The 27359-nt window shown below is 29.8% G+C and overlaps 3 protein-coding genes across 5 annotated transcripts in view; 2 read left to right on the top strand and 1 right to left on the bottom strand.

Annotated features, from left to right (window-relative positions):
• The first annotated feature begins 2653 nt into the window (after nt 1-2653).
• LOC111679460 (FAD-linked sulfhydryl oxidase ALR) lies at nt 2654-3909 on the top strand. Its single transcript, XM_023441031.2, has 3 exons — nt 2654-2884; nt 2943-3184; nt 3255-3909. Exons 1-3 carry the CDS (start codon nt 2768-2770, stop codon nt 3415-3417), a joined length of 522 nt encoding a protein of 173 aa, XP_023296799.2. The 5' UTR covers nt 2654-2767; the 3' UTR covers nt 3418-3909.
• A 1792-nt stretch (nt 3910-5701) lies between these two features.
• On the bottom strand, nt 5702-12074 carry LOC111679464 (cytochrome c oxidase subunit 6B2-like). 3 transcript variants are annotated; one of them, XM_023441036.2, is made up of 3 exons: nt 11922-12074; nt 11172-11470; nt 7639-9291 (listed from the first exon to the last, which is right to left on the bottom strand). In XM_023441036.2, exon 3 carries the CDS (start codon nt 9224-9226, stop codon nt 8069-8071), a length of 1158 nt encoding a protein of 385 aa, XP_023296804.2. In that variant the 5' UTR covers nt 9227-9291; nt 11172-11470; nt 11922-12074; the 3' UTR covers nt 7639-8068. The 3 variants fall into 3 exon arrangements, with proteins under 3 accessions (XP_023296806.1, XP_023296805.1, XP_023296804.2); XM_023441038.2 differs by lacking the exons at nt 7639-9291; nt 11172-11470 and adding an exon at nt 5702-6259; XM_023441037.2 differs by lacking the exons at nt 7639-9291; nt 11172-11470 and adding an exon at nt 5702-6363 and having other exon boundaries at nt 11922-12037.
• Nucleotides 12075-14963: 2889 nt separating this feature from the next.
• Nucleotides 14964-27359, top strand: part of LOC111679451 (ATP-binding cassette sub-family D member 3) — a 28669-nt gene continuing 16273 nt past the window's right edge. Inside the window, exon 1 of the mRNA XM_023441023.2 lies at nt 14964-15742. Within this exon, the coding sequence (XP_023296791.1) occupies nt 15630-15742 (113 nt within the window). The 5' untranslated portion in view covers nt 14964-15629. The remainder of the gene's footprint in view (nt 15743-27359) is intronic.

The raw sequence follows: 27359 nt of genomic DNA, 5'->3' as shown, positions 1-27359 counted from the left end.
TGTTTTTGTTTTTTGCATTTTCTTAAGCACAAATTATTAAATGACCCAATTAATATATGAAAACAACAATTCTAATGCATTAAATTCTCAGAAATGTAATAAATTTAAAGAGATAATAATTAATTACTTATTTATCTGGTGGTCTATTGATTACACCGTCCAACCACATTTTTCGCACACAAACAAACCATAACAAATAAGTACGAAAGCATATCATTTATGTGGTATAAAGTCAAATTCAGTATTTCATTTTCTGATCATTAGTCCTTTTTAAAGGATTTTAAATGAGGTATATACATACGTTTAAGAGTGTGAACTCCCATATGATAAATTATGGACCGATCGTAAAAAATGTTACATTTTGTATGGATATCATTATCTTGCAATTGTTTAATTCATTTAATTGTTTTTCTGAAGAGAACATTGTACAGAAGCTATGACCAATTGTGGACACATCGATACTTTACATTTACATGTGCGTATAAGTGATTTTCGAGATGGGACCCTATATAGAGATATGAGCAATAGTAGGCCGAACGGAAGAACAGATTTATAATATAATGCTATAATCGGATTATATTTGACCCTACCCCCATACAATGTCCCCTCCAGAAAATTACACAAAATGTTTTTTATGGACCTCTTTCAAATATTACCTTGATGTTCATACTAATATCGATATATGATAAAGAAGTATTCAAAAATAACAAAGTTTATTTATATGGCAATGATTTGATGATGGGTATATAAAAATCGGCATAGCCGATTATGAAACTCTTACTTGTTTTGTAATGTGATTAACAATAATATAATAAAATTTGTAAGAAACATGAATAGAAAATTACATTCTCAATTATACATGACAATATTTTTTAACTTACCGCTTAGCTCCCGCACCTCTAAAGGAGTGGATGTGATATCTCATACGAAAGACAGTATCATTTTGGTGACGCTATATTTTGTTATTATATATTACATCAGTTTTTCCAATACGCGAATCATGCAACCTATTATTGATATTGCTGCGAAGAAATAGAGTAGTTTAGGCGCAATTGTGACCAAAATGGAGCAACAGATTTATGTCTACTAGTCTATAATGCCTATTTATAAAACTCAATATGTTTAGATATATGTTTACTGAACCCGAATAGATCGTCCTTGAAGCCAAGCTCCACATGATAATCATAATCATATTATCCAGTGAGTTTTTAGCCTAAGACATCGCTAGAGAACTGAACTGCATTTTATTAAATTTCAATTTTACGATTTTAGAATTTAATTAAAAGTTGACTTTTAGTATTTTGACTTTTTTTGAGTTTTGATATTTTTATTTTTTTCCATCGACCATTTGACTATTTTTGCCTATTTTCGACAATTGTCGTTATCGATTTTTTTTGGAACTTGTCTACTGGTATTTAATATTTTATAAACAGTAGACTGTTCGCCTATTTTCGTCTATTTTCGACTATTTTCAACCTTTTTCATCTTAAATTGTCGATTATAGAATCATTGAGTTTTTTAGTTGAAACAAAAAGTCGATTTTTTGCAAGTTATTAATATACGACTTTCGGCTTTGATCACTTTTTTACTTTATTTTAATGTATTTTGTTTTGTATAGGAAATTTAATCAAAACCAACTAGATTTGGATCGAAATCTTATAAGAACTAATAGTGTTCTATGGTTGAAACAAAAAGTCGACTTTTTCATTTAGTTAAAAGTCGACTTTTAGACTTTGCGACTTATAGCATTTTATAAATAGTAGATTTTTCGACTTTTCCGACATTTTGACTTTTTTTTTACTTTTTCCGAGTTTTCGACTTTTTCCATAGACGATAGTCGAAACAAAATAGTCGAATTCTACTTTTTTCGATAAAAAGTTCGATTATTCGAAAGTAGAACACTACTTTGTAGTGTAAATGGCTTTTACCGACCTTTTTTCAATAAAAGGTTGTTTAATATTAGGATTCTATAAATCGACTTTCGAATAATCGAACAATCGACTTTTTGTCGAAAAAACTCAAAAAGTCGAAGTCGACTATTTTGTTCCAAAAAAGTCGATAACTCGACTATCGTCTATGAAAAAAGTCGAAAAGTCGACTTTGTTAATAAAAGTCGAAAAGTTTGAAAGTCGAAAAAAGTTGGAAAAGTCGAAAAAATCGAAAAGTCGAAAAAATTCGAAAAAAGTCGAAAAGTCGAAAATTGTAGAAACAAGTCAAAAATAGTCGAAAATTTTAAAAAAGTGGAAAAAAGTCAAAAACTCTAAAATAGTCGGAAAAACTCGAAAAAAGACAAAAAATAGTCGGAAAAAAGTCGAAAAGTCGAAAAGTCGACTATATATAAAATACTTATAGTCGAAAGGTCTAAAAGTCGACTTTTAATTAAATGAAAAAAGTCGAAAAATCGACTTTTCATAAAATGCAAAAAGTCGACTTTTAACTAATTGAAAAAGTCGAAAAGTCGACTTTTCGTTTCAACTATAGAACCCTATTTAATAGAGCTCTATGGAGAATGAATTTAGTACCTCCATATAATTTTGAAATTTTCTCTACACCAATACTTTCGACCTAAAAATAGCAACTCTACAAGTTCTGCAAAATAACATTTCTAACAACATCATACTGTTAATTTTGACATAACAGCTGATGGACCATTACCAATGACATTTTTTTACAATTTTTGGCACATAATAAGAAAAAACGAGAACTTTGGAGTATTTATAAAATTTTTCAATAAAAAACAATAGAAAATCTGGAAATTTCCTAAACAATGTCTGGCTATGAATCCTATGGAGCACAAACTAAACCAGAGAGCAATTGTCGTACATGCAATGACTTCAAATTTTGGTCCAAACAACAGCGGCAAATCTTTAACAAGGCAGGAGATGTAAGTGTAACACATGATTAAAGAAATGGAGTAGTTAATATCATGTATAATCATTTAGCCCAAAGATGTAGCTAAAGCAGCAGATGCCAAGGGAGATAGTAATGGTTCAAATAACATGAGAGAAGATTGTCCCTTAGACAAATCATTATTGGGCAAATCAACCTGGGGTTTATTGCACACAATGGCAGCATTTTATTCCGATAATCCTACAGATAACCAGAAGAAGGATGTGAAAACATTTTTTGATGTATTGTCACGTCTTTATCCCTGTGAATACTGTGCTAAAGATTTTCGCAAAGAGTAAGTTGTCCCGAACATAAAATGATGCAATATATTTTTGATCTAATGAAATTTAAATTATCCTCTATAGTTTACAACAAAATCCTATAAATGTGGATTCACAAAAGGAGTTCTCCCAATGGCTGTGCCAATTTCATAATCGTGTAAATGCCAAGATTGGTAAACCCCTTTTTGACTGTTCCAAGGTCAATGAAAGATGGCGTGATGGTTGGCTAGATGGTTCCTGTGATTAATATCGTATTGTGATGTGTGTGTGGCTAACATTGTTTCAAAATGTTCCTCCCTCATCGTATATTTGGCTGTTTATAATCATCATCATTTTCTGCATGATTGTTTTGCAATTGATGTTGTCATCGTGGTAGTTGTTTTTTTATTAATTGTAGTTAATTATTTGTATATAATAAGAAATAATGACCCCTGTCCTTAAAACACAATAGCAAAAGTTCTTTTGTCTATTTAAAGCTTTCTAAACCATTAATATCCTGGGTATTATTCCGTATTTAAATTTAGAAAGAAAAAGATTTCGAAACTCGTATTTTATTGCATATTCGATTCGTTTTCTTTTATATCAAATAACAGAGTTACCCCTCGGTATATAAATTTATCTATCCCCTTAATTGAATGCTGTAAATATTCCATATTCATTACCATCATTTTGTAATCAAACTATTGGTTTATAAAATTCTTTAATGGTAATAAAACATATTCCGTTTTCTTGCTAAAAATCAAATACTTTGTGCCTTTTAGAATTATTGTAACTCTACTTATATTTTTAAATATAAATATTAACAACGATAAAACCCTTCGAATTATTTTTAAAGATTTCTTGCTTTTAGGAAATAACTGAGGGATATACATTAGACTTCAGCTCAAATAAGCTTTTCTTTAAATTTATATATAAATATTCTCCCCTATTCTGCATTTCGATTACGTTTCCGCATTCAGTTGCGCATCGATCGAAAATTAGTATTAAACAAAAGAAAGTCGTAAGAAAAAGAAGACATTTACTGCCTGTTCCTATAAATGTAAACGAACATTTCTTTCTCATTTTATATTAAAAACAGTAACAAATTTTCGGATTTGTTGTTTTAAATATAAAACTAGAAAATACTTGTTCGTTCGCATTTAGAGGGACAGGCCCTATATTATTTTTCAATATGATTTTTCAATACGAATTAAAGCATTAATTCGTATAACGTTTTGCGTTATCTTCATTACACGCGTGCTTTCGTTTTACTTCAGAGTGAAGTTATGTTTTTAATTAGTGAAGACCATATAATACTTCTGATATAATTAAGTTCGATGCTCCAACTTCCTATATGAAGATATAAGTCGTTTGGTGTGGTTTCTCCGGACACAAGTGTGATAACCTGGCAAGATGTGCTTAATACACCACCAACCTTATTAAAACCCCCCAAAAAATCGAACCGCTGTATTGTCAAACGAAGAAAATTTCGATTCGAATTTAAGTGCAGAATAGGGTCGATTATGTTATGATCGCCGTCAAAGAACAATGTCATCTCTTTGAACTTATGAGTGCAACGTGTTTCTCCAAACAAGTCCTCGAAATGCCAATACTTCTCACAACCTTTCAAATGGAATGGTCAGCATGCTTACCCCAATCCTGGGGGAAGCTGTTTGCAGCTACTTTTTTATGTACTTAATAAACATCCAGGTAACAGTCTAACAGTTCCGACACCCAAATAGCCAATCCCCTTTGGCAAAATATTCACCCCCTATTTTGTAAAACACATCACCTTGAAAATATTTTCATAAACATTTTTTAAAATACAAAAACTATATGAATAATAAAGTGAAGTGAGGGGAAGAGATTTACAAAATAACCCACTGAATCTCGCTTATTCTACACCTAGCTTCATCTCCTTAATCATCATGGAATGTTTTTATCTAGCCATTTCCGCCTCAGACTCGGTGCGCCGGAACAATCGCACAAAATATGTTCAATTGTCTCTAGCTCATCTTAGTCTTAACACAACCTGCAAAACTCTTGTCTTGGCATTCAACCTGCACTGTGTCAAGATTGTCTAGAGGAGCTTCTAAATTTATCGGAGATTTGTGTCCAGATCTGATTATTGTCTGACTAGTTCGTCTGCGATGTCATTATCCTGTGTCGTGGGACCCAACACAACATAATTGTATAAATTTCAGATAGCACTCCTGCAGCTACTTACTAATCTGTAATCTACTGCATTATATTTCAAGGTCTTAGTGCACAGCACTGCCTGTAAAATTATTTTTAAAATTGTATGATTAATGTTTAAAAAACGATAAATGCGACAAATCCGTTAAAAAGTTTAAACTTTAAACACAAATTGTTTCACTATAACCTCACTTTCTTGAAAATATACATATTTTAAGAATTCACGTTACATACTTCGTAAGATGATTTTACTTTTATTATTTAAACATTTTAAAATAATACTTTACTTTCTCCACATTACCTTTGTTTCTGTTGTCCTTGTTTTTTAACAATACATAAGAAAATATATTTATGTATATATTTTTAAAACATAATCTGTTTATTATTGATCACTACAACTTTTCATAGCCATTTTGTGAGAGGCAGACAATAGTTATTTGTAACAACAAAGTATATATGGTGCATTTGCTTAGTAAGGATATTTGTTGAATATCCTTAAGATTTTACTTTTATTTAAAACACTAAATTTAAATACATTTATGTTTAGGTTTTTTGGTAGAATTTTCAATTCATTATTATTATTATTATTTTAAATTTTGTTGAATAGATGTTTGGTAACAACACAATTTAAACTATAATTAAGAATTTTTTTAAAAAACAATTAACATGAATTTAAATTCTGCCGGGGAAAGTGCCACTTTCGCGTTGATCGTTCCACTTTTCAATCCAGGCATTGGGGCACATAGATTGGAAGGTCTTCTTGAAGTAGTTGCAGGGTTCGTAGCTTTCACCACGCTTCTTCTGGCAGCGATGGAAATCCACATAGGATTGGTAGCAGTAACGGGTCACGTTCTGGTTGGGGAAACGTGGATCGAAGGGTGCTGTTTCCAAGGTCACAGTCATGTTTTTATCGCCTTTTTTCGACATGGAAATTAAATTAATTAATAGAGAATTATGTTGGGAAGGAGTTAGTTTTAAAAAAAATATAATGATTTATTTTGTTTTTAAATGAGAACGACTATTATTGTTTAGCGATGGTTAGTAGCAGTTTGAGTTTAGCACGTAGCAAGGATTTTTGATATTTATTATTACATTTTTTTTGACAATACATTTATTATGAAGGTAACGGAGATGTTGATTTCGAAATGATGGAAAAAGACACAAAAAATACAAAAAAGAGAGATATAAAGACTATTATTTCAAGTTCAATTTTTAAGTTTATTTAAACAATTATAAATTTTAAAACATGAGGTTATATGGTGGATGGGATGTTTTTTTTTGTAAAATACAAGGTGGAAGTATAATGATATGAAATTATAAATACTTTTGTTTATCACCAAAAAGAGTGAGAATAAATTTTTGAAAATTCATTTAAAATTCATTTTCTTCTTGAACATATTTGATTTTATTGAATCAGTGTCTATAGTCTAGCCTATGATCTATAGTATAGTCGGTAGTCCAGTCTTCAGTCTAGTCTATAGTCCAGTCTAATCAAATCTATAGTCTAGTCTACATTCTAGTCTGTAGTCTACTCTATGGTCTAGTATAGTCTATAGTCTAGTCTATAGTCTAGTTTATAGTCTAGTCTATAGTCTAGTCTATAGTCTAGTCTATAGTCTAGTCTATAGTCTAGTCTATAGTCTAGTCTATAGTCTAGTCTATAGTCTAGTCTATAGTCTAGTCTATAGTCTAGTCTATAGTCTAGTCTATAGTCTAGTCTATAGTCTAGTCTATAGTCTAGTCTATAGTCTAGTCTATAGTCTAGTCTATAGTCTAGTCAATAGTCTAGTTTCTAATCTAGTCTATAGTCTAGTTTATAGTCTAGTCTATGGCCTAGTCTATATTATAGTCTATAGTCTATTCTATAGCCTAGTCTATAGCCTAGTCTATAGCCCAGGCTATAGACTTGTCTATAGTCTAGTCTATAGTATAGTCTATAGTCTAGTCTGTAATCTATAGTCTAGTCTATAGTGTAGTCTATAGTCTAGTCTATATTCTAGTCTATAGTCTAGTCTATAGTCTAGTCTATAGTCTAGTCTATAGTCTAGTCTATAGTCTAGTCTATATTCTAGTCTATATTCTAGTCTATAGTCTATTCTATAGTATAATCTATAGTTTAGTCTATAGTTTAGTCTATAGTGTAGTATATAATGTAGTCTTAGTCTATAGTCTTAGTCTATAGTCTAATCTATATTATGAATTACATATAAAAAAACGCAACTGGCATTAAAACTTACATTAAACCCTGCATACCAATTGAAACCTTATTTCAACATTAAAACTAACGAATAAATTTAATATTTAAATATTATTATTGTTAAATTTATATTCATCAATTATTTATGTGTAATTATGTTGCCACTTAGATTATAACTTACAATACTAAAAACTATATAGGGGTTTTTACTTGATTTGTAATATAATAAAAATTAATAGATCATATTTTGAGGGGTGTATACGTATGTATATGTAAAAAATCATCAATTAAAATAAACTCAAAATTATATATCCTATAAATAGAATGCCTAAAACTAAAGATATTTTTTGTTTTGATTAAATGAAAATCAAAGAGATAAAAATAAGAAAAAACATAGTAAAAAATGGAAATTATAAAAAATATGCACAGTTCTAAATAAGAATGTTGTTTTTTTAAATTTTTTTGACATAAATCTCAATAGTTGAAGTTCATTATAGGGGAAGTTTTTTTTTAAGTGTATTGGCATTTATTTAACAAGCGGTCTATTGCCTTGTTCCGATTCACAAGCTGTATTCTTATATTTATTAACTTCAGCCAGGTAAAGAGACCAGAAATCTTTAGGATCAGCATTGGCATCTGTTTGCACTTTGGGCTTAGCCACAACACCTGTTTTTAATATTTTACCACCTCTACGACGTCCCACAATGGGTGGTGGGGGTGCGCTTTTACCAGCAGCAGAGGCTGCTAAATAGGGAGCAGTGCCAGGGTTGGCAACAGCTACTATTGGGGGAACAATAGGTAAGAGAGTTTTAGCATTAGCTGTGGTGGCTGCGCCAACGGCAGCTGCCTTTGAGGTTGAGGCTTGTGCTTCTTGCATTTTTTTGAAAATTTCCAAAAATGAACCATCATTTGCAAAGACAGGATGTGAGGCCTCCGGTTTAGGTGGTGGATAAACTTTACCCTCTTTAGCCAATTCGGCTCTTAATTTCTCCTCCATTTCGCGGTGTATGCGTGCCCTATCGATGGGTTCATTATCATCGAATTGGTAAATAACTTCGTTTTTCTTATCGGTGGATTTTTGTTGTGGCAAAGGTAAATCTTCTAAATTTTCATATGTTTCCTTAAAATCACAATTTTCCTCCTCCTGGACTCTGGCCAAAGGTGACGAAGATGTCGTTGCTTGACGGCTGGGTGATTGATTTGTTTTTTTTGTGGTTTTTGTTGAAAAATCACGAAAATGTGATGAAGATCTGGACCTAGAACGTGAATGCGAACGAGATTTTCTTCTATATTTATCATCATAATCTTTTGATCTATAGCGTTGACGATCTCTTTGAGAACGTGAACGGGATCGAGATCTGGAATAGGATTTTGATCTTGAATCACGATGTCTACGTGATGTACGATTACGTCTGTCATTATGTCTGGAATAACCACGACTACGACTTCTTGAACGACTGCGTGAATGTGAGTCATGACCACCACGTCTATGACGTCTATGTCTTTCTACGGATCGACTTCTCGATCGTGATACATTATCCATACGTCGACTGTAAGATCTTTTACGTGAACGGCTACGTGTTCTTGAGCCTGATGAGCGTGATTTATAGTTATCACGCGTATTATAGGTTTCAATGGATTCTATATCGAAATCATCACGTCGTATACGACTTTTAGAGGACATGATTGATTGATTGGTTGTTTTCTTTCTTTCTCGTTCAATACAATTCCTCAATTAGTATGATAAATCTGTAAATCAAACCATTTATCCTCGTAATTAGAAATTTTGTTATATTCTTTGTTTTTTTTTAACACGTCAATATACTATACTTTTTTTTTAGTTTATTCTAAAGAATATATACAAATATTTTTTTCTAATATTTTCTTGTTTTTCATGGTATTTTTGCTTTTGAGTTTTCTAATTAGAATTGTAATTTAGTTCTTTTCATAATTGAATAATTTGTGAGTTTGATATGCAGCATGGAAAACACTTGTATAAATCTTCCTTTAAGGATACTAAGGCCCGTAAAATTAAAAAAGAATGTAAAACAATATTTGAAATTTTGTATGAAAAAGATTTTCTTCTATATTTATCATTATAATCATTTGATCTATAGCGTTGACGATCTCTTTAAGAACGTGAACGGAATCGAGATCTGGAAGAGGATTTTGATCTTGAATCACGATGTCTACGTGATGTACGATTACGCCTGTCGTTATGTCTAGAACAACCACGACTACGACTTCTTGAACGAGTGCGGGAAAATTTTAAAAATTGTTTTCTTTTCTTCTTTCTGAATTCGTGTACATATAAATGTTTTGAACTGGATGTACTTGTTAAACTTTATGACTCAATTATAGAACAAGAAGGACTTGTGAAAGAAATTCTAGTTTTCTAGTCCTTAGAGAAAAGTAAGTACATAATATCTGCTATATGATAAGGAACAAGGTGTGTAATTCATTTCTTAGGACGGAAACTAAATCTGACGGACATTCAAAGAACTTGAGAGGAAGTTGCGGACACAATTGGATGTATAAAATCCATACTGAAGTTGTGAACAGTAACTTTAGGTGATGGCATTGATTACATTGATTTTCTCCACAAGTTCTGTAACTCGATTCGTAGGAAACAATATACGAATTTTTATGTTAATACATTCTGCTTCAAAAGTTTTTTCTATCGAATCGGAGTAATTTCCCTAGCAGGCGATCTAGCAAGTTATAGTTAAGTACTTGACCTATCTATAAAACAGTGTTAAATCTTTGATCATGAATCAATGTAATGTTTCGAATTAAAACAAATTTTTAAATAAATTATAGAATTAAATATGAAAATTTGGATTTAAATTCGAAAACTAGAAAACAAATTAAATAATTCAATGGTTATGTGCGAAAATGTTTAATTTTTAAATAAAAAATTTTAAGATTATTAAAAAATTTTAAGAATGTAAAAACTGTAAGACAACTCGAACCAAATTTCACTCAATTTCAATATTAAAAATTTTGAATAAAATTTAAAATTTTCTTATAATTTTCAATTTCAAAGGTAAAAAATTTTCTTTTCTTTTAAATTTAAAAGTAGTTTTAGAATATAATCACAACATAGATATTAAGTTTTTTTAAGATCTGTTCGAAATGTATTTAAATATTTAAAGTTTCTTATTAACTTATCATTTCAATTTCGAACTAAAATTGGAAAAATATATTTTCGTTCAATATTTTTTCAGTTATAGACACATCCAAATTTTCGTACTTTATACTATAAAATTTATAGAAAGTTAATGTTTATGTATGTTGGGTAAGCCAATATTAACTGCTTTGCCAAGAGTACGTAGGTTTGTGTGTAAATGAAGAATATATCACAAAATAACTGAAATATTTAAGAAATTATTAATTTAAAATAATAACCACACAAAACATGTGCTAATTAGAATCAATACAGACAACTCACTCACATCCAATTAGTTTCATATAATTAAAAAAAATGCAAAACCCTCTTAAACAAGAAAATATTTTAAATATTTCCTAAGGTTCCTCAAAATTATTTGTTTTCTTTAATAACAAACAGTTGTGGTTTAGCAAATTTTTTTTTGTTTTTATATAATAAATGAAAAAATTAGAAACATTACTTGTTTTATAACAGCTTCTATAACGAATCCAGTCTGAACGGAAACACTCGTAACACAAAGATGATTATTTGTGTAACAGCCGCAGTGGACAGCAGTTGTTCTGGTTCCAGATGTTTTTGTTCTAGTTCTTGTAGTTGCAAATATTATTTAAATTGCTGTTGTTGTTGTTGTAGTTGAGGATGTTGCTATTTGGCTGTTAGGTACTGTTCCTGCTGCTTAGTTTAAAGATGTTGCTGTGTGGTCCTGTATGTGTGTTTTTTTTAGATTTAGCGTAGAAATTTAAAGATTTTCGTAAATTCCTGCATAAAAAATGAACTTCAACGCATGAATATTTTATGTTTTCCTTTAAAAGACTTTGTGCATAAATTTTTTTTTAGAAATTATAAAAATTTTCTAAATAAATTTTCTTCAAAAATACTTATTTCCTTTTTAAAAATTTTCATATTTTTTTCTTTCTCACAAAACGAAAATATTAAACACTTTTGGACAAAATAATAAATTTTCTTAAGACTAATAATAAATATATAATAAATATATGGTAAGAAAAAAATTCTCGTTATGTAATTTCATTTTTTTCGCAGTGTCTCACCCTTTGTATTTCTCACTTGGCTAAAAACCAGACAATCTTTTTTTCATTTACCCCATACTTCACTTTGTGGTTTGTGTTTTTTTTTACAGAAATTTATTCTTACTCTTTTTGGAATTTTGTTTTATTAGTTAATTTTTGTTGATTGCTAGTGTTTTGCATACCTTTTTGTAATGTTTTCCTTCAAAGAAAAATTCAGAAATTTCTTTAACAGCGACTGAAAATAGTCACGATATAATGTGGCTGGTTGAGAATTTTCGTCTAAAAATCAATATGGCGTCAGAGACCTGTGTCGTATCGGCATAAAACGGCTTTGTTTAGCCGCCGTAAATTTTTAGCAACAGTCGGTGTTGTTAAATTAATGGCTGAAATGACAACGCCGTTCATAACATTTTGTAATTTTTATAATTATAGATAGAGTCGGTTAAGCCATGTCCGTCTGTCTGTCCGTCTGTCTGTTGAAATCAGTTTTTAGAGGACCCCAGATATCGGCGAGATCCGAATCTTCAATAATTCAATTAGACATGCTTTCGAGAAGATCGCTGTTTAAAATCAGCAAAATCGGTCGGTAAATAACGGAGATATGAGCAAAAATCCGAGACAACCTCTGAAAATTTCATCAAAAAATTGTTATAAAAGCAACAACAACACTGTATATAGAAAAAGATGTACACGTGTGTGAGTAGATGTATTTGGTTTTATTCAGCTGTGTATTTTCTACTAAAATACACAGCAAAAAAATATGATTTGCATTTTTTGTTAAAATAAAATAATTTTCCCTTTTGTTTCGCAAATATATTTTTTAATGAATAGAAAAAAGTATTTAAAACGTTTTCAATTATATGAGAGTAGATTGTGAGTTATTGTACAATAATTTTTATGCGAATAGTGTAAGTTTGAAATTTAAAACTAACACAAATTTTTTCCAAGTGCTCTTTAAAACAATTTTTTTTAAGATAAACAAAATCTACGTCTCGTCAATGTTTACCAGCAATGAATACGAAAGTGTTGTTGTTTTACTCTTGCTTAGCGCATTTACAAAAACAAAAGAGTTCCAAGCGCATAGGGCTTGGGCACCCTTGGTTTGGATGCTGTTGGCGTCATTGCGTTATTTTTGTTTAGTTTAGATGTCTGTTGGTTTAGATGCCTTGTGTATTTTGTGTTTTATTTCGTTTAGCGTTGTTGTTGTTCTTTTTGTTTAGCTTTTGATGTAATAATAATGTAGTCGGGAAAAAAATTAAAATTTATAAAAGATGTTTAAAATACACTATGGTGAAGGGTATATAAGATTCGGCACAGCCGAATATAGCACTCTTACTTGTTTAACCTACACCACTCTGAGGAGGATATTATGAGTTTGTCCTGATCCTTGTAACACTAGAATATGGGCCGTACACCCCCAACTTTACCGTTTTACTCAGAATCACGGCCGCAATTGATTAACCCTCCTATTTTGTAAAACAGTTCACCTTGCGCAGGCAATCATATAAATTTTTAAAATACAAAAACATTTTATACCTATTAAAAGTGATGTGAGAGGAAGGGATTTATACAATTAACTCCTAAATGATATCTATCCTCGCCCTTCGGACGATATAAAAGTTTCATAAAAATATAGACAAAATTGGTTACTTTCATGCCGTTAGTTGAATTTAAAAGAAATTTTGAAAAACAAGTTGTAGTGCAGGAGACCACTAGAGGCTTAAATGAATATAAACAATATTGTGTTATTTTAAATTTCCATTATTTTATTAAAATCGTTAAACAAATTGTACAAAATATAGTAGGGGCTAAGATTAACGTCTTTATATCTAATCGCCACTGAAGTCTAATTTCTAACAATCGAAATGCGTTTACTAGTTGGTTATTGTAGCGGTGTAAAAACGTCTTGCTGAATAATTCGTTGCTTTGTCATTATGTTAGGCGTGAATACACTGTAATAAACAGAGGTGTAATTCGTCAAGAATACTGCCAAATGTAAATAATAACGGCTGCCAAAGTATTCGACTCGAAGAAATAACTGCAAAAACAAAATGGTACAAATTAGGGTTCTATAAATCGACTTTCGAAAAAGTTGAAAAGTCGAAAAAAGTAGAAAAGTCCAAAAAAGTCGAAAACTCGAAAATTGTAGAAACACGTCAAAAATAGTCGAAAATTTAAAAAAGAAGTCAAAAACTCGAAAAAAAAGTCTAAAAATAGTCGGAGAAAAGTCGAAAGAAGTCAAAAATAGTCAAAGAGTCGAAAAAGTCGAAAAGTCGGAAAAAGTCGAAAAAATCTAAAAGTTGGAAAAAGTCGACTATTTATAAAATACTTATAGTCACTAAGTGTCCACAATTTTATTCAACAATAAATGGCTTAAGTATATCTAAGGCAAGGTACAACTCAACTGAAATACATTATAATACAAACTAAACCAAATATTTTTGTTACAGGTGTAGGGTATTATATGGTCGGCCTGGCCCGACTATAATTTCTTACTTGTTTTACAATATAATTCAAAGCACGAAATCTATATACATACGTATATAAAATTCTAACGTTACTGAATGACTGACTGATTCATCATCGTAGAGCTTAAACGGTTGAAGCTGAAGAGTATCTAATAAGTATAATGTTTCCAATAAGATGGGATTTTTGAAAATTCCAATTTTTTGGGGGGTTAAAAAAGGATAATAACGTAAATTTGGTAACCTCAAATCTCCTAAACTAGAAAAGTTACAAAAACAGTTAAAGCTTATCGTCGTTCATTTAAAAAAAGCGGACAGGTATCCGGTATTTTTTTTTTCAAACTCGGCCTTTTTAGGGAATAAACGAGTAAAAACTGCAATTTGGTACTTCTTTTGCACCCCATGTATCTTTTAAACCAGAGAATATGATTTTTAAATACTTTTAAAATACGGAAGATCTTTCAAAATCTCAATTATAAATATAATAAAGTATTCAATTTAATCTAAAAAAAATTAAAACTAAAGTTAAATATTATACCCAAAAAATGCTTAAAAACAGAGTCTATTGTAATGTTGAATATATTCGACAAAACCACGGAAAGGGTTAAAATCGTTGAAAATTTAAAAACTAAACGTAGTTGAAAACTTAGCCGGCTTACAGTTGATTTTAAGCTGCCGCCGACATATTTAGTGTCAGTCGCCACCGCAGTTAATATTTGTCGGCGCAGGGCTCTGCTTCGTAGATCCCCAACAGAAATTCAGTCAGATGTGTTTTGTGCGGTAAACATATAACGTGATGGTTTGTTGTTAGTTGTGTGTGCAAAAAAGTAAATTTTTTCTTTCTTTTCTCCACAAATTACTAAATAGTGAGTGTAACTAAGATAAAGTTAATTAAGCAACATAAAAGAGAAGTAAAAAATAATTGAAAACGTAACAGAAAAGTAGATTTCATTAACAAACCAATCCAAATAAGCTGAAAAATTGGCATTTTTTGTGTAAATTAAAGAGAAAAAAAGGTGACAAAAAGGTTAATTAACAAATAAAACATCTAACTAAACGACCTATAAGTGAAGTATATTAAAGGGAAAAAAAGAAAACACAAAAAGGGGAGTGGAAGAAAATTAAATACAAGAAAGTAGCAATTCACTCACTGGTAGGCAACTACGACATCAACGACGACAACAGCAAAATACAAGTGGAAATTTTAATTGTTTGAATAAGAAGTGTATGTGTAAAAATTATTTTTTTTTATAGTTGTAACAGCAACAATACTACAAACAAATTTGCAAAACAAAAACGTAATTGTAATAAAATTTATTATAATTGAATATCATTTGTGGTTTTTTTTTTTGCTGTTGTTATTCTCGTAAATATTGATTTATCACTTACTACTCACCCTAACTAATACGAAACTATTTAGTTGAAATGGCCCCAGCTTTAAGTAAATTGCGCGAAAATCAAAATGCCATTGTGGGTCTTACGGGCATATCGGCTGCTCTTTGGATCATAGGCTATGGAAAAATGAATAGCAAACGCAGGTTGGTAATAAAATTATTATATTTTATAGGTTACATACCTACATTATTTATATCTTTTGCTTTAGTGCAAATAGAAGTAATTTTTATTTTTCTTAGATTTTTTTATAATAACTGTCTTTTTAATATTATCTATATAGTTTCCTATTAACTAACAAACACTCTATTACTTTTATGTATAAGAAAAGGTAACCCAAGTTAATAGCCACATTGCCATGGCCCTGAATATTTTATTTTTCTTATGTTTTTAGTAAAGTCATTATCAATTAGCTGTTTTGATTTTAACAGTTGTATAGACGTTGTTATTTATATACTTGTAGTAGAATATTTTGTTGTTGTTTATCTTGTTTTTTAGTAAGTTTTGTTATAACCGGATTCGGTTTTTTTTAACATTTTTGTTAAAAGTTTTATTAACTGTTAAAAGTAGGGATGCCAGATTGTGAGATTTTGAAATACGGAGAAAAAATAGTTTTTTAAAACATCGACTTTTGAAATTTTGTAATTTTGTTCAAACGTCTATTTCTATAAATCCATTTCAGAAAGTATGTATTACAAGGAGTTCGAAAAGCATTATATTAAAAAACTACAAAAATTTGACTTATAGATTATACTCCGGACCAAATTTTTCATGACTCGGATACACAAAGTTTATTAATAATTTCGAGATATAAGACCTGATATTCATACATATCTCTTTTTAAAACGTTAGAATAACAAAAACAAATTGAAAAAGTGATTACCTTATAAAAAGCAAGGAATTATTGTTAGATCGGCAGCCGTATTTTTTATACCCTACACCACTATAGTGGGGAGGGTATTATACGTTTGTGCTGATGTTTGTAACATACAAAAATATTGGTCGAATAACCACCTTAAAGTATACCGATCGATTCAGAATAATTTTTTGAGTCGATTAAGACATGTCCTTCCGTCCGTCCGTCTGTCCGGCTGGCTGTCCATGTAAACCTTATGCGCAAGGTACAGGCCGCAATTTTCAAGATAATTTGATGAAATTTGGACCAAGCATATTAAGGCACAAATAAGTTTTATATAAGTATAAATGACTCTGCAGATTTTCGTAAGGATCGGCCTATATTTGACCCTAGCACCCATACAAACTCCCCTTCAAAAAATGACTTAAACGTCTAAAATTGACTTGTAACCATTTGTATCGCAATAAAACTCAACAAAACTAACTGTTATTTAGAAATATATCCTTTTCCCAAATTTACCGAGGATCGGCCCATATAAAGCCTCATTTAGAAATTTTAGTTTTTTATATTAATAAATGGCTTAAATATTTTGGAATATTTTATAAAAAGTAAAAATTTTAAAAATATACTCATGGTGTAGGGTATTATATAGTCGGCCATGCCCGACTATATTTTCCTACTTGTTTACTCCTAAATTGGATTTTATACTCTGGTTTCCTAAACCGAACTAGTTTGTTGCTTAAATATAGAAGTCTATCTTTCGGATGTTAATCAATAAAGCAATAAATAGCTACCTAGTAGACTCATTCTATGATCTGCTAGAACGGGGCAATTACAGTGAAACTGAGTAATACTCTCTTCTTCCTCTTCATCATGGCATGGAGCCCAAAAGGCCAGTGGTCTGTTACTACCACCATTGAGTTCCTTAGATGATCTCTCGGAATATATAAACAAGCCTTGGGATCTTTGTTGTTTGAAAGATGGCCACAAGATCCTCTCATCTCTTTAGGTGGCTTCAGACGTGTGGAGCCTCTTTGCAGCCCCTTTTATGGTAAAGGGTTCAACCAGAAGAAAATTACATTGGTCTGGAAACTTGGAGGAAACTTTCTTAAATTTGATAAATTGTTTTATGTCAATTGTGGGCATTAAAGAAATGTTTGTAATGGGAATAGAATTAAGCGAGGCAATTTCATTTATATTTATATATATTTAAACATACATATGTATCTTTATGCTCCGTCCTAAATCAAAGTATTTAGGATAAATCGAATTTGGATTCTTTTAGGGTATTATAATAGTTGGGATTTATTTTAATAATCATTTCAGCTTGTTCAATTACAAATGTGTATAAGCAGCTTAAACCTACTTATACACATTTGTCTGTGATGATCCCAGAACTTTCCTCTAGTTAGTTTTTTAACGCCATGACACAATATCTTTTTGGGTTTTAAAGTTGTAGATCTATCTTAAGAATCAATAGTAAGCTAGTTTCAAAAAATCACAATATTAAGTAAGTATCGGGCAAAAGTTTATCAGTCTTTATATTAATGGATATATGAATAATCTTTATTAAAAACTTTCGCAACATGCATTTGTTTATTTTTTGTTGAAAAATCTGTTTATAATTGATTATTTATATCTAATTATGCACATAGATAATTCAAAATATTTATTGAAGGTTAATTAAACATTTTAAAACATACAAAAATCTATAATAATAAAAAAAAGAATACAAACATTTAAAATTTCTGAACACATCAAATACTGCTAATAATTCTCCTTTTTAAGCTATATACCATCTTAAGGCAAATTATCTAAATCATAAACGTGTCTTGCATTTGTTTTCGTACTAACATTTGCATATGAATAAACACCTACTTAATATCAACTTTATACATATGTATGTAGATATTTTAAAAGCTATTTCAATGATGTTCCACACTTCTTTCTATATTTGGCTTTTTTATAAATTTTATTTAGTTTTGTGATATTTTGTGGAAATTTCCATTTCTATAATAGGGTTAAATATAACAATATTTTCTCTAGTTACTCTGTAAAATGTTATTTAACAGTACTGTATAATGTTAAGGTTAAATTAAAGTTGTTCTTGCTGTTCTGTTAAGCATTCATTTTTTTGATTTCCGGTTTTGCCATATTTCATATGAAATTTCAAGTGCATTTTAGCGGTTGCATATTTGTAGAGATTTTTATAAAAAATAAATTATCTTGTAATTACCATACTTGGTAGCTTGTATGTATGTATTTTTTTTTTGCATACTACTGACCCAATTTCATACATTAACCAATTGCAGTTGCATAGGTTTGTTTTTAATTTTTTTAGTTAACACTGTTGTTGCATGTTTTTTGTTTTTAAAAACTAGTTTAAATTTCTTAACTATTACATGTTTATATGTATTATTACAAAATTATAACATTTTACAACAACAATAAATGCTTTTTCGTTGCATGTTTGACCATCTACCTCTATGTACCTGTTTTTTTTCTGTTTTTCATTCAATATTTGCTACCTGTGCTTAACATGATGAGATTTCAATAAAATTACTATGAACAATGATTACATTTACAATAATCAACTCTTACTTACAAACATACATACAAATGTATGTATGTATTTCGCTGCTATATATTGTTAGATTTTGTGATTATTTGCTATTTTAGTTCAATATTTTTCTATTTTTGCAATATTTTATAGTTATTAAATATTTTGAAACTTTGTACCCGATCATGTTTAGTATTTTGTTATACACTACACTACTTTATTAGAGAGCATATTTTAGATTTGTGGTAATGTCTGTAACGCTAATGATGGCAATAGGATCGGAATTGTTGATTAATTCATCTCGGTCCGTATAAACATGTTAACCTTGTAATCAAATTTCAAAGTTAATTTGATGAAATATATTGTATACATAATTACTCATATTTTGTGTAACTACTTGGTCCAAGAAACGATTCGTAATAAAATTTTAGGGTCGGCTAATTTTTCAGATCTATCTGTTCTGTCAGACGTTGTAATAGACGTATGGTATTTATCATTCCTACAATGAGAATATCCACTTCATCTGTGTTTCGTTATGTCTTCTGGCTTCTTCTTCTTCTTCTAGGACCCAAATTAAGCTTATTCCTGGAATTTAGAAGTCTTAAACTTTTTATATACATATTATTTTGATTCCAGGACAAACCCTAATGATTTTTTGTTTGAATCTTAGCATTTTATTTTCCATTATAGTCTCTTCCAGAAAATTTGTTAATTATCAATAAGTTCCTTAAATATACCTTTATTAAGACAAAATTCAGCATCATAATTGAAAATCACGTAACTTTTGTAGGGTATCAAATAGTTGGCCATGGCCATTTCTATACTTTCTTACTTGTTTTGTATTAGAGATTTTATTTATTGATTTTGAAAATCATCTATATTAATTGAGATATAATTATATTAAATTTATTCAGATTTATAATCTTAAAATATGTATTCGATTTATATTATTAACTAGTATTGCACCGTTCACGTTGCAGGCCATTATACATGTGGACTCTATACGTAAAGATTTAAATTGACTCAGAATTAAAAAAATCAACAGGAAAACTTCTTACGATCCCTGAAAAATATAGTTCCGTAGCGAAAATCTAAATATCATGGGAACCTAAGAAGATTGTTATAGTTGCTGAATAAATGTTTCTTAGCACAAGAGTTTGACTGTCACTAGAGAGCGTCAATGTACCTTTCATTAAAGCTTTAATAACTTTTAGGCCATTTCCTTCAGAATTTCACATATTACCAAGTATATTACAGTGACCCGGCACATAAAAATGTTTTAGGTTCGAATGTTACGCTACCTCTTTTATAGTCATACGAAACTTACGCATCATACTTATATAAAGGTCAGGTGAAGATTCCATACTTTCAGGAATTTGCTCAGTTTTTCCTTACCTCCCAATTAAGAACCAAGAGATCTGCAGGTAACGAATGTAACAACAAAAAATATCATCAAATGAAGTATTACATGGTGCTCCATTTATAAAAAGTGAAGAATCACGTATAATTTTCTCGTTCTTCTGATATTGAAGGTAAATTTTTCGAGTACATTCCACCAAAATAGTTTTCAAAAAACCATGGGTCCAAATTTACTTTTCTAAGAAAATACCTACATTTTTTAAATAAATTAATCTAGAATATTATCCATCCATTAAGAGATCCCTCGACTCCATTGTGATTTTGTCAACTATCCTCAAATGAACTATATCCTTGTATGTCATATACCAATATTTTCTAGTTTTACAGTCCACTATCATCTCAATTTAGAGATGTTAAACTCATTTAGAAGACTGTAGAAAGCTTTATTGCAGTGGCTAAACTCAGAAATCAAGTGTCAGTTTTCTAATAAGATACATCAACTTCCAGTTAGTTTTGTTCCCAAACGGCTTATACCTTTCGGAAGATTTTATTAAAGGTGTAGGCCTTGAGATCTAGTGTTGTAAGCATTTATTTCTGATGGTAATAAAAATAGAGAATAAAAGTCTTACTATTTATATTTTTGGTGTTTATACGATATATGGTATAAAACAATAACAAAGTAAGATGAAAACAGCTGTTACACTTTTTTGTATGTATTTACATAAAAATACATCCATCATCTAATGCGACCTGCATATATTTTGAATCATTTAAAAAATTGTGAGAGAGCCATACTCCTGTCAAATTTTCCATCCGTATTCTCTCTCAATGTGTGATGGTTTCATTACATGTTGCATATAGACGATCCCATCCGTACTTTTCTACACAAAATTTTGACAGATCATATTACTTGTGTGATCGTGTAAAGCTGGTACTATAGTTTATACTCTACTACTACTCTGATGTCTATTCTATAGAATAGCATATTGTCCTATCAATGAATTAGTACTTGAGTAAAATACTACAAATATTGATTAGTTTATTGAGTAAAAATGTCGGTTTGAAATGCTTTTGTTTTAAATTCATATAAATTTTGCAAAAATATAAATTTGGTTCAATCTGAACGAAAAAAGTACACTTTTAACTACGGTTTTGTGGTATTTGAAAATTTCATTTGCCATCCCTGATTTCATCTACGTTATAGAACAGTGATATCGTTAGTTTATTTATTTCTTGCTTTCCTTTTACTAGTATCTTTCGTGAATCTAAACTATGTATATAGATTTGTAGTAAAACTAGTTATGATAATTAAACTAACGTCTAAACTTAAACATCTACTAATTATTTTTTGCCAAAAAAATATAATTTTGTAAAGGAAAATTTTAAAACTGCCTGAATCTGAAACATAGTAAATCTTTATATGACATCGAAAGCTAAATTCTAAATTAATGTTCAACATTTCTAGCAGTTGAAATAAAGTCTAGCATTTTAAGTAAATTTTCTTACTAAACTTTTGTTCGGGAAACTTAAACACTAAATCATAAAAAAAAACTAAAAAAATATCCAAGTATTTACAAAACTTTCTATAATTTCGCACTTTAATGCTAATAGTTTATACAATATATTTTAAATTTTACACAAAAAAAAAACTTATAAGTCTGTCATGTTTGCCTATAATTTCGATCCAGGGAAATGTAACATTTGTCTATTACCCTCCAAACGTGGGGAGTGTTTAATTAAATTCTGTTTTATAAACATTTAAATAATATATATATTTAAAAGAAAATAAATTCCAGTCATTATTATACCGGGACATTAATTTGTATCTATAAAATGAACTCTAAAATTGTACGTACAATGTGCAATTTTGTAATATTATGTATACATGACAACGAAAAATGTATAATTTTTTAGACTTTGTGCAGCATTTAAATTGTAACTTTAGATTTAAATTAATCAGTTCATTGTATTATACGTGTGCTATAAGAGGATTGATAACAACGAAGAAGAGAGAGGAGAATATAACTTTTTATACGAATTACATTGATTAATGTTATTAAAAAAAATAGAAAACCTACAATTAGAAGGAATATTGATTATTTATTTGCATATAAAGTTAAACTGATATTATATCGTTTTAAATTAAAGAAAATTTTTACAGAATAATTTATAAACTAGTCAATAGAATAGTTCACAGACTAGTCCTTATAACATATCATAGAATTTTTACAGAATTATTCGTAAACTAGTCAATAGATAATAAACTAGTCCATATAACATATCGGAGAATGGAAAACAAACTAGTCCATAGACTAGTCTATTGGCTTGTTCATAGACTAGTCCATAGGCTAGTAATAGACTAGTTCATTAGCTGGTCTATACACTATAGGCTACTAGTTCATAAACTAGTATAGAGACAAGTCCTTACTAGGATAATCCATAGACTACGTCAGTAGACAGGTACATAGGTTAGTTCGTAGGCATTGCATATTATATAGTCTAGTTAGTAAGCTAGTCCATAGTCTAATTTATAGACTAGTCCATAAACTAGTATAGGTACTAATCATTATTGGGCTAGTCTAAAATCTACTTCATACACTAATTCATAGACTTCTCCTTCGATTAGTCCATAGACTTGTCCAAAGACTTGTCCATAGGCTAGTAAATAGATAAGTCCATAGACTAGTAAATAGTATAATCCATAAACTAGTATATAAACTTGTCCATAAACTAGTATATAGACTACTCATTACTCACGAAAATACTCCTTTTGACAAAAAGTAGCTGTGTATTGTACACATTCGAATGCAGAGAGAAAGTCAAACTTTAAAGTCTCCCTTACCCAGTAGTTCGACGACACAGTCCCGAACTGGCCACTTAACCTATCACTTGTGGTGGCCTCTAGAAACCTAACTACCCAGGTGACCAACCATTTTAACATGGGAAGTCAATCGTCACTCTACACCCTACAAAGAGACAGTCAAAAGACGGTCAAAAATTGTCAAAGGATGGTAATCTTCAAATAGGTTTTTGAAAGTCAGTCACATTACTAGCTATTTAACTGGCGCTACTTTTCTTGCTATAAAACTAGGACATGGACGTGTTCTAGGATAGTGACGATTTACTTTTATTCTTGATGAATTGCCCAAAACATGCGAATTGGAGCCAATAGGTGGTAAGATATTAATGGAAATAAAAGTTAAAAATTTCAAGAGTCTACTCTTTAGAATACTATGGGACATCAATGTGACGATTGACTCGAAAGATATTAATTTGAGTCAACCAAACGATTGCTTATTAGTAGAAAGTAACAAAATATTTTCTCCAAAAGAAGGGTAAAATTACTACTTTCGGAAGTTCAATAAAACGAAAACAACTTTTAATAGTCTAATCTCTTGGTGTCTCCAAGCAAATGTCTCTGTACTGTCGTACAGAGACATTTGCTTCCGTTCTCGCTTGCAAAGGGGATACTAAAGTGACGACTGCCTTCATTCTCGATTACAAAGAGTTTATTTGTGAGGAAAGACCAAAAACATACAAATTGGAGTCAGCCAGGTGATAAGATATTAATGGAACTAAAATTTAAAAATTTCTGGTTTCTACTCTCTGTAGAGTACTGTGGGACAATAAAGAAAGATATAAATTTGAGTCAACCAGATGGTGGCATATTAGTAGAAAGTAATAATCATTTCTCCAAAAGATGGATAAAATAACTACTTTCGGAAGTACAAAAAATACATTTTTTAGGGTATAATCTCTGGGTTACTCGAGGACAGTAAAGTAACGACTGTCTCCGCTCCTGCTTACAAAGAGGACACTAAAGTGACGACTGCCTTCATTCTCGATTACAAAGGGTACATTCGTGACGAATGACCCAAAACATACGAATTACAATCATACAAGTGGTTAACTATTAGTGGATATTACTGTCTTTTTCGTATGCATTAACTCTTTGTCGAACTGCTGGGTACCTACAGGTGTTCTCTAGAATAATTACTTATACATATACAAAATTTGTATACGTACGGCAAATTCCAGAAAATTTACCTATTAAATCCAAAATTCATACTCATTTAACTCAGCATTGAACAATACAAAATAAATATTTATTTTGAATACGTTTGAAACTTAAGATTTTGATAGACTGACTGACGGTCACTGACTACTGCTACAATCACTTGTGTATTTCATTATACAATATTTATTTGTTTATAATTAAATATTTATAAATTTTGTATTATTTATACATAAACTTGAGTAAAACAAATAAATACATAGTATGTGGTTTTTAATTAAATTTCTAGTTTATGGTATTTGCTTCGTGGATAAATTGAATGTGAAGTTTATTTTTGGTATTAATTAGTCAATATTTATGAAATAAAAATAACATTTTTTTTTTTAAATTTAGCATAAGTGATAAGAAATTTTCTAGATGTAGATGTATTTTAGGAACAATTCAAGCTTCACCCTTCCCTCCTCAACTTCATAATAAAATTTAATTTAAATAAAGATATAATTCCGCACTTTGATATTTTTGTTCTGATCTAATGAGTCTATTTGAAATTTATTGAATTTATGTTTTATTTATTTAAATAACTTTATATAAATTGCCAGTCACGCAAATAGTTAAACAAAAAAACTTAAAATGTAAAGTTAATTATTGTTAATTTATTAGAAAAACTTTGCCTCAGAACTTTAAAATACTTGATTCCAAGTAAGATATTAACTCTATAGATATAAATATTGTCCACTTAAAGAATATATGGATGGACGTCTGATTGCAATTTTTAATAAAAAAAAATATTGTATACAGAAAACTAGATGGGATCAGCAAATTTTCTATGTATATCTAGTGCGATCACCAAGTTATTATGCGATCGCTAAATGTTGTATGGAAAACTATGGCGATCCGTTAAAAGAACAAACATTTAGTGTGATCACAAAATTGTCTATAGAAATCTAGTGAGATGTAAATTGTTTCTGTTCAAAACCAGATGGATCGAAATAACAAAGAAAATCTAGTACAATCTAGCCAATTGTTATAGGAATCTAGTGTGATCGACAATTTTTTCAAATTGTCAAATTTTTCATATTAAATCTCATTTTTATAGAAAAACAACTGTTTTATAGAAAAACAACAATCGTAAGTAAAAATTTGTTTGGAAACTAGTGCGATCGTCAAAATTTATTTTGTAAACTAGGTCGGATCGTCAGAATTTCTATGTAAAACTAGTGCGATCACTAAATTACAATGAAAGTCTAGTGCAAATGCCAATTGCTACAGAAATCTAGTACGATTGGTGAATTTCCAGAAAACCAGAGCGATCGACAAAAAGAACTTAAAGTGTGACCGCAAAATTGTGTATAGTATGATTACACAACTGGTGTGATTTTAAAATTTTCTGGAGAAAATAGGTGCGATCGCTAAATAAAACTCAACTATTTCGCTCTAATTTGGTGTAATTGCAAAATTTTCTATTAAAAACTAGGTTTAATCGGCGAATTTTCTATGAAAAACTAATGTGATTGCTTAAATTTATATAGAAATGTAGTGCGATTGTTAAATTTTCTGTTAAAATCTAGATGCGATCACCAAATTACACTGAAAATATAGATATCTACTGCGATCGCCAAATTGTCTATGGAAAACTAGAACGATCGACATTAGTAAGTTAGTTTAGTTAGTTAGTTTGAAAGGAGGACATAGATATTTACATCAAATCCGATAAAAATATACCTAGGCCTCTATCGGGCCTGTTGTGCGCTCCTTAACCACCTTCTCCGGTCTACCAGACTAGAACACTAACCACTAATCTACAGGAGGCCAGATTTAAAAATGATCTATTAAATCTAGTGCAATGTAAATTGTTTTTATTTAAATTTTCTATCAAAAACTAGATGCGATCACCAAATTACAATGAACATCTAGAAATCTAGTGCGATCGCCAAATTGTTTATGGAAAACTTGAGCGATCGGCTTTAATATTAAAAAATTATCTCATGAATCTATCTGTTTCTATCCAAATACGATTGCATAATTTTCTATCAAAAAAAGTAAATTTTCTATAAAAAAAACCAATGTAATCGCGATAATTTCTTTAGAAATCTAATTCGATCGCAAAAATTTTTCCGAAATCTAGGTACGATCGACAAAATTTCTATGAAAAGCTAGTGTAAACGCTAAATTACAATAAAGATCTTGTACGATTTGCAAAAACAAAGACTGATGTAATAATTTCTTGTCATTAAGCTCACACCAAAGTTCAAGAGTTTATGAAATTCTAACTCTTTGGCAACGGCCGAAAGGATTTCTTTAAATACATACGATCAATAAAATTTCTATGGAATGCTAGTGTAAACGTTAAATTACAATTAATATCTTGTACAATTTCCAAAGGTAAAGACTGATTTAATAATAACTTGTCATTTAACTAACACCAAAGTTCAAGAGTTTAAGCAATTATTACACATTGGCAATGGCCAAAAGGATTTCTTTGTATATATATTATCAAACTGAATTCTTATAAGTTTTTAAACCCAAACACTTTAAAATTAATTAAGTATATATTTCATGCACTTCTATAGCTTCAATAAACTTTACTGAAACTTTATTAAATTATTTAATTTCTATATTATGCTAAAATTTAATTTACAAACTTAATATAAATATATTGTTTATCAACTTAATGCTCAAAGTTCACACTTTCTTCTATTTGAGATTTTTTTTTTCAATTACCCACTACACATGGTGCGTTTTTAAAGCTAAATTCCATACAATATGATCCGCTCCCATGTGTAGTTATAATGATGAGTAACATCAATTCAGTTGTTTGTTTAAAAGTTTTGCAAAGCGAAAAAAAGTCTAACATATTAAAGTTTTGAAAAGAATTTAGAATAAATTTCTTTAAAGGCTACTAATAGAAAGCGTGTATATGAAAAATTAGTTTGTATAAATTTTTATAATGGAATGAGTATAAAAAGTATAAAA

Source organism: Lucilia cuprina, chromosome 3 (assembly GCF_022045245.1).
Source record: "Lucilia cuprina isolate Lc7/37 chromosome 3, ASM2204524v1, whole genome shotgun sequence".
Lineage (NCBI taxonomy): Eukaryota > Metazoa > Arthropoda > Insecta > Diptera > Calliphoridae > Lucilia > Lucilia cuprina.
The sequence above is the reverse complement of the archived record's forward strand: the minus strand, read 5'-3'. Positions and strand labels throughout refer to the sequence as shown.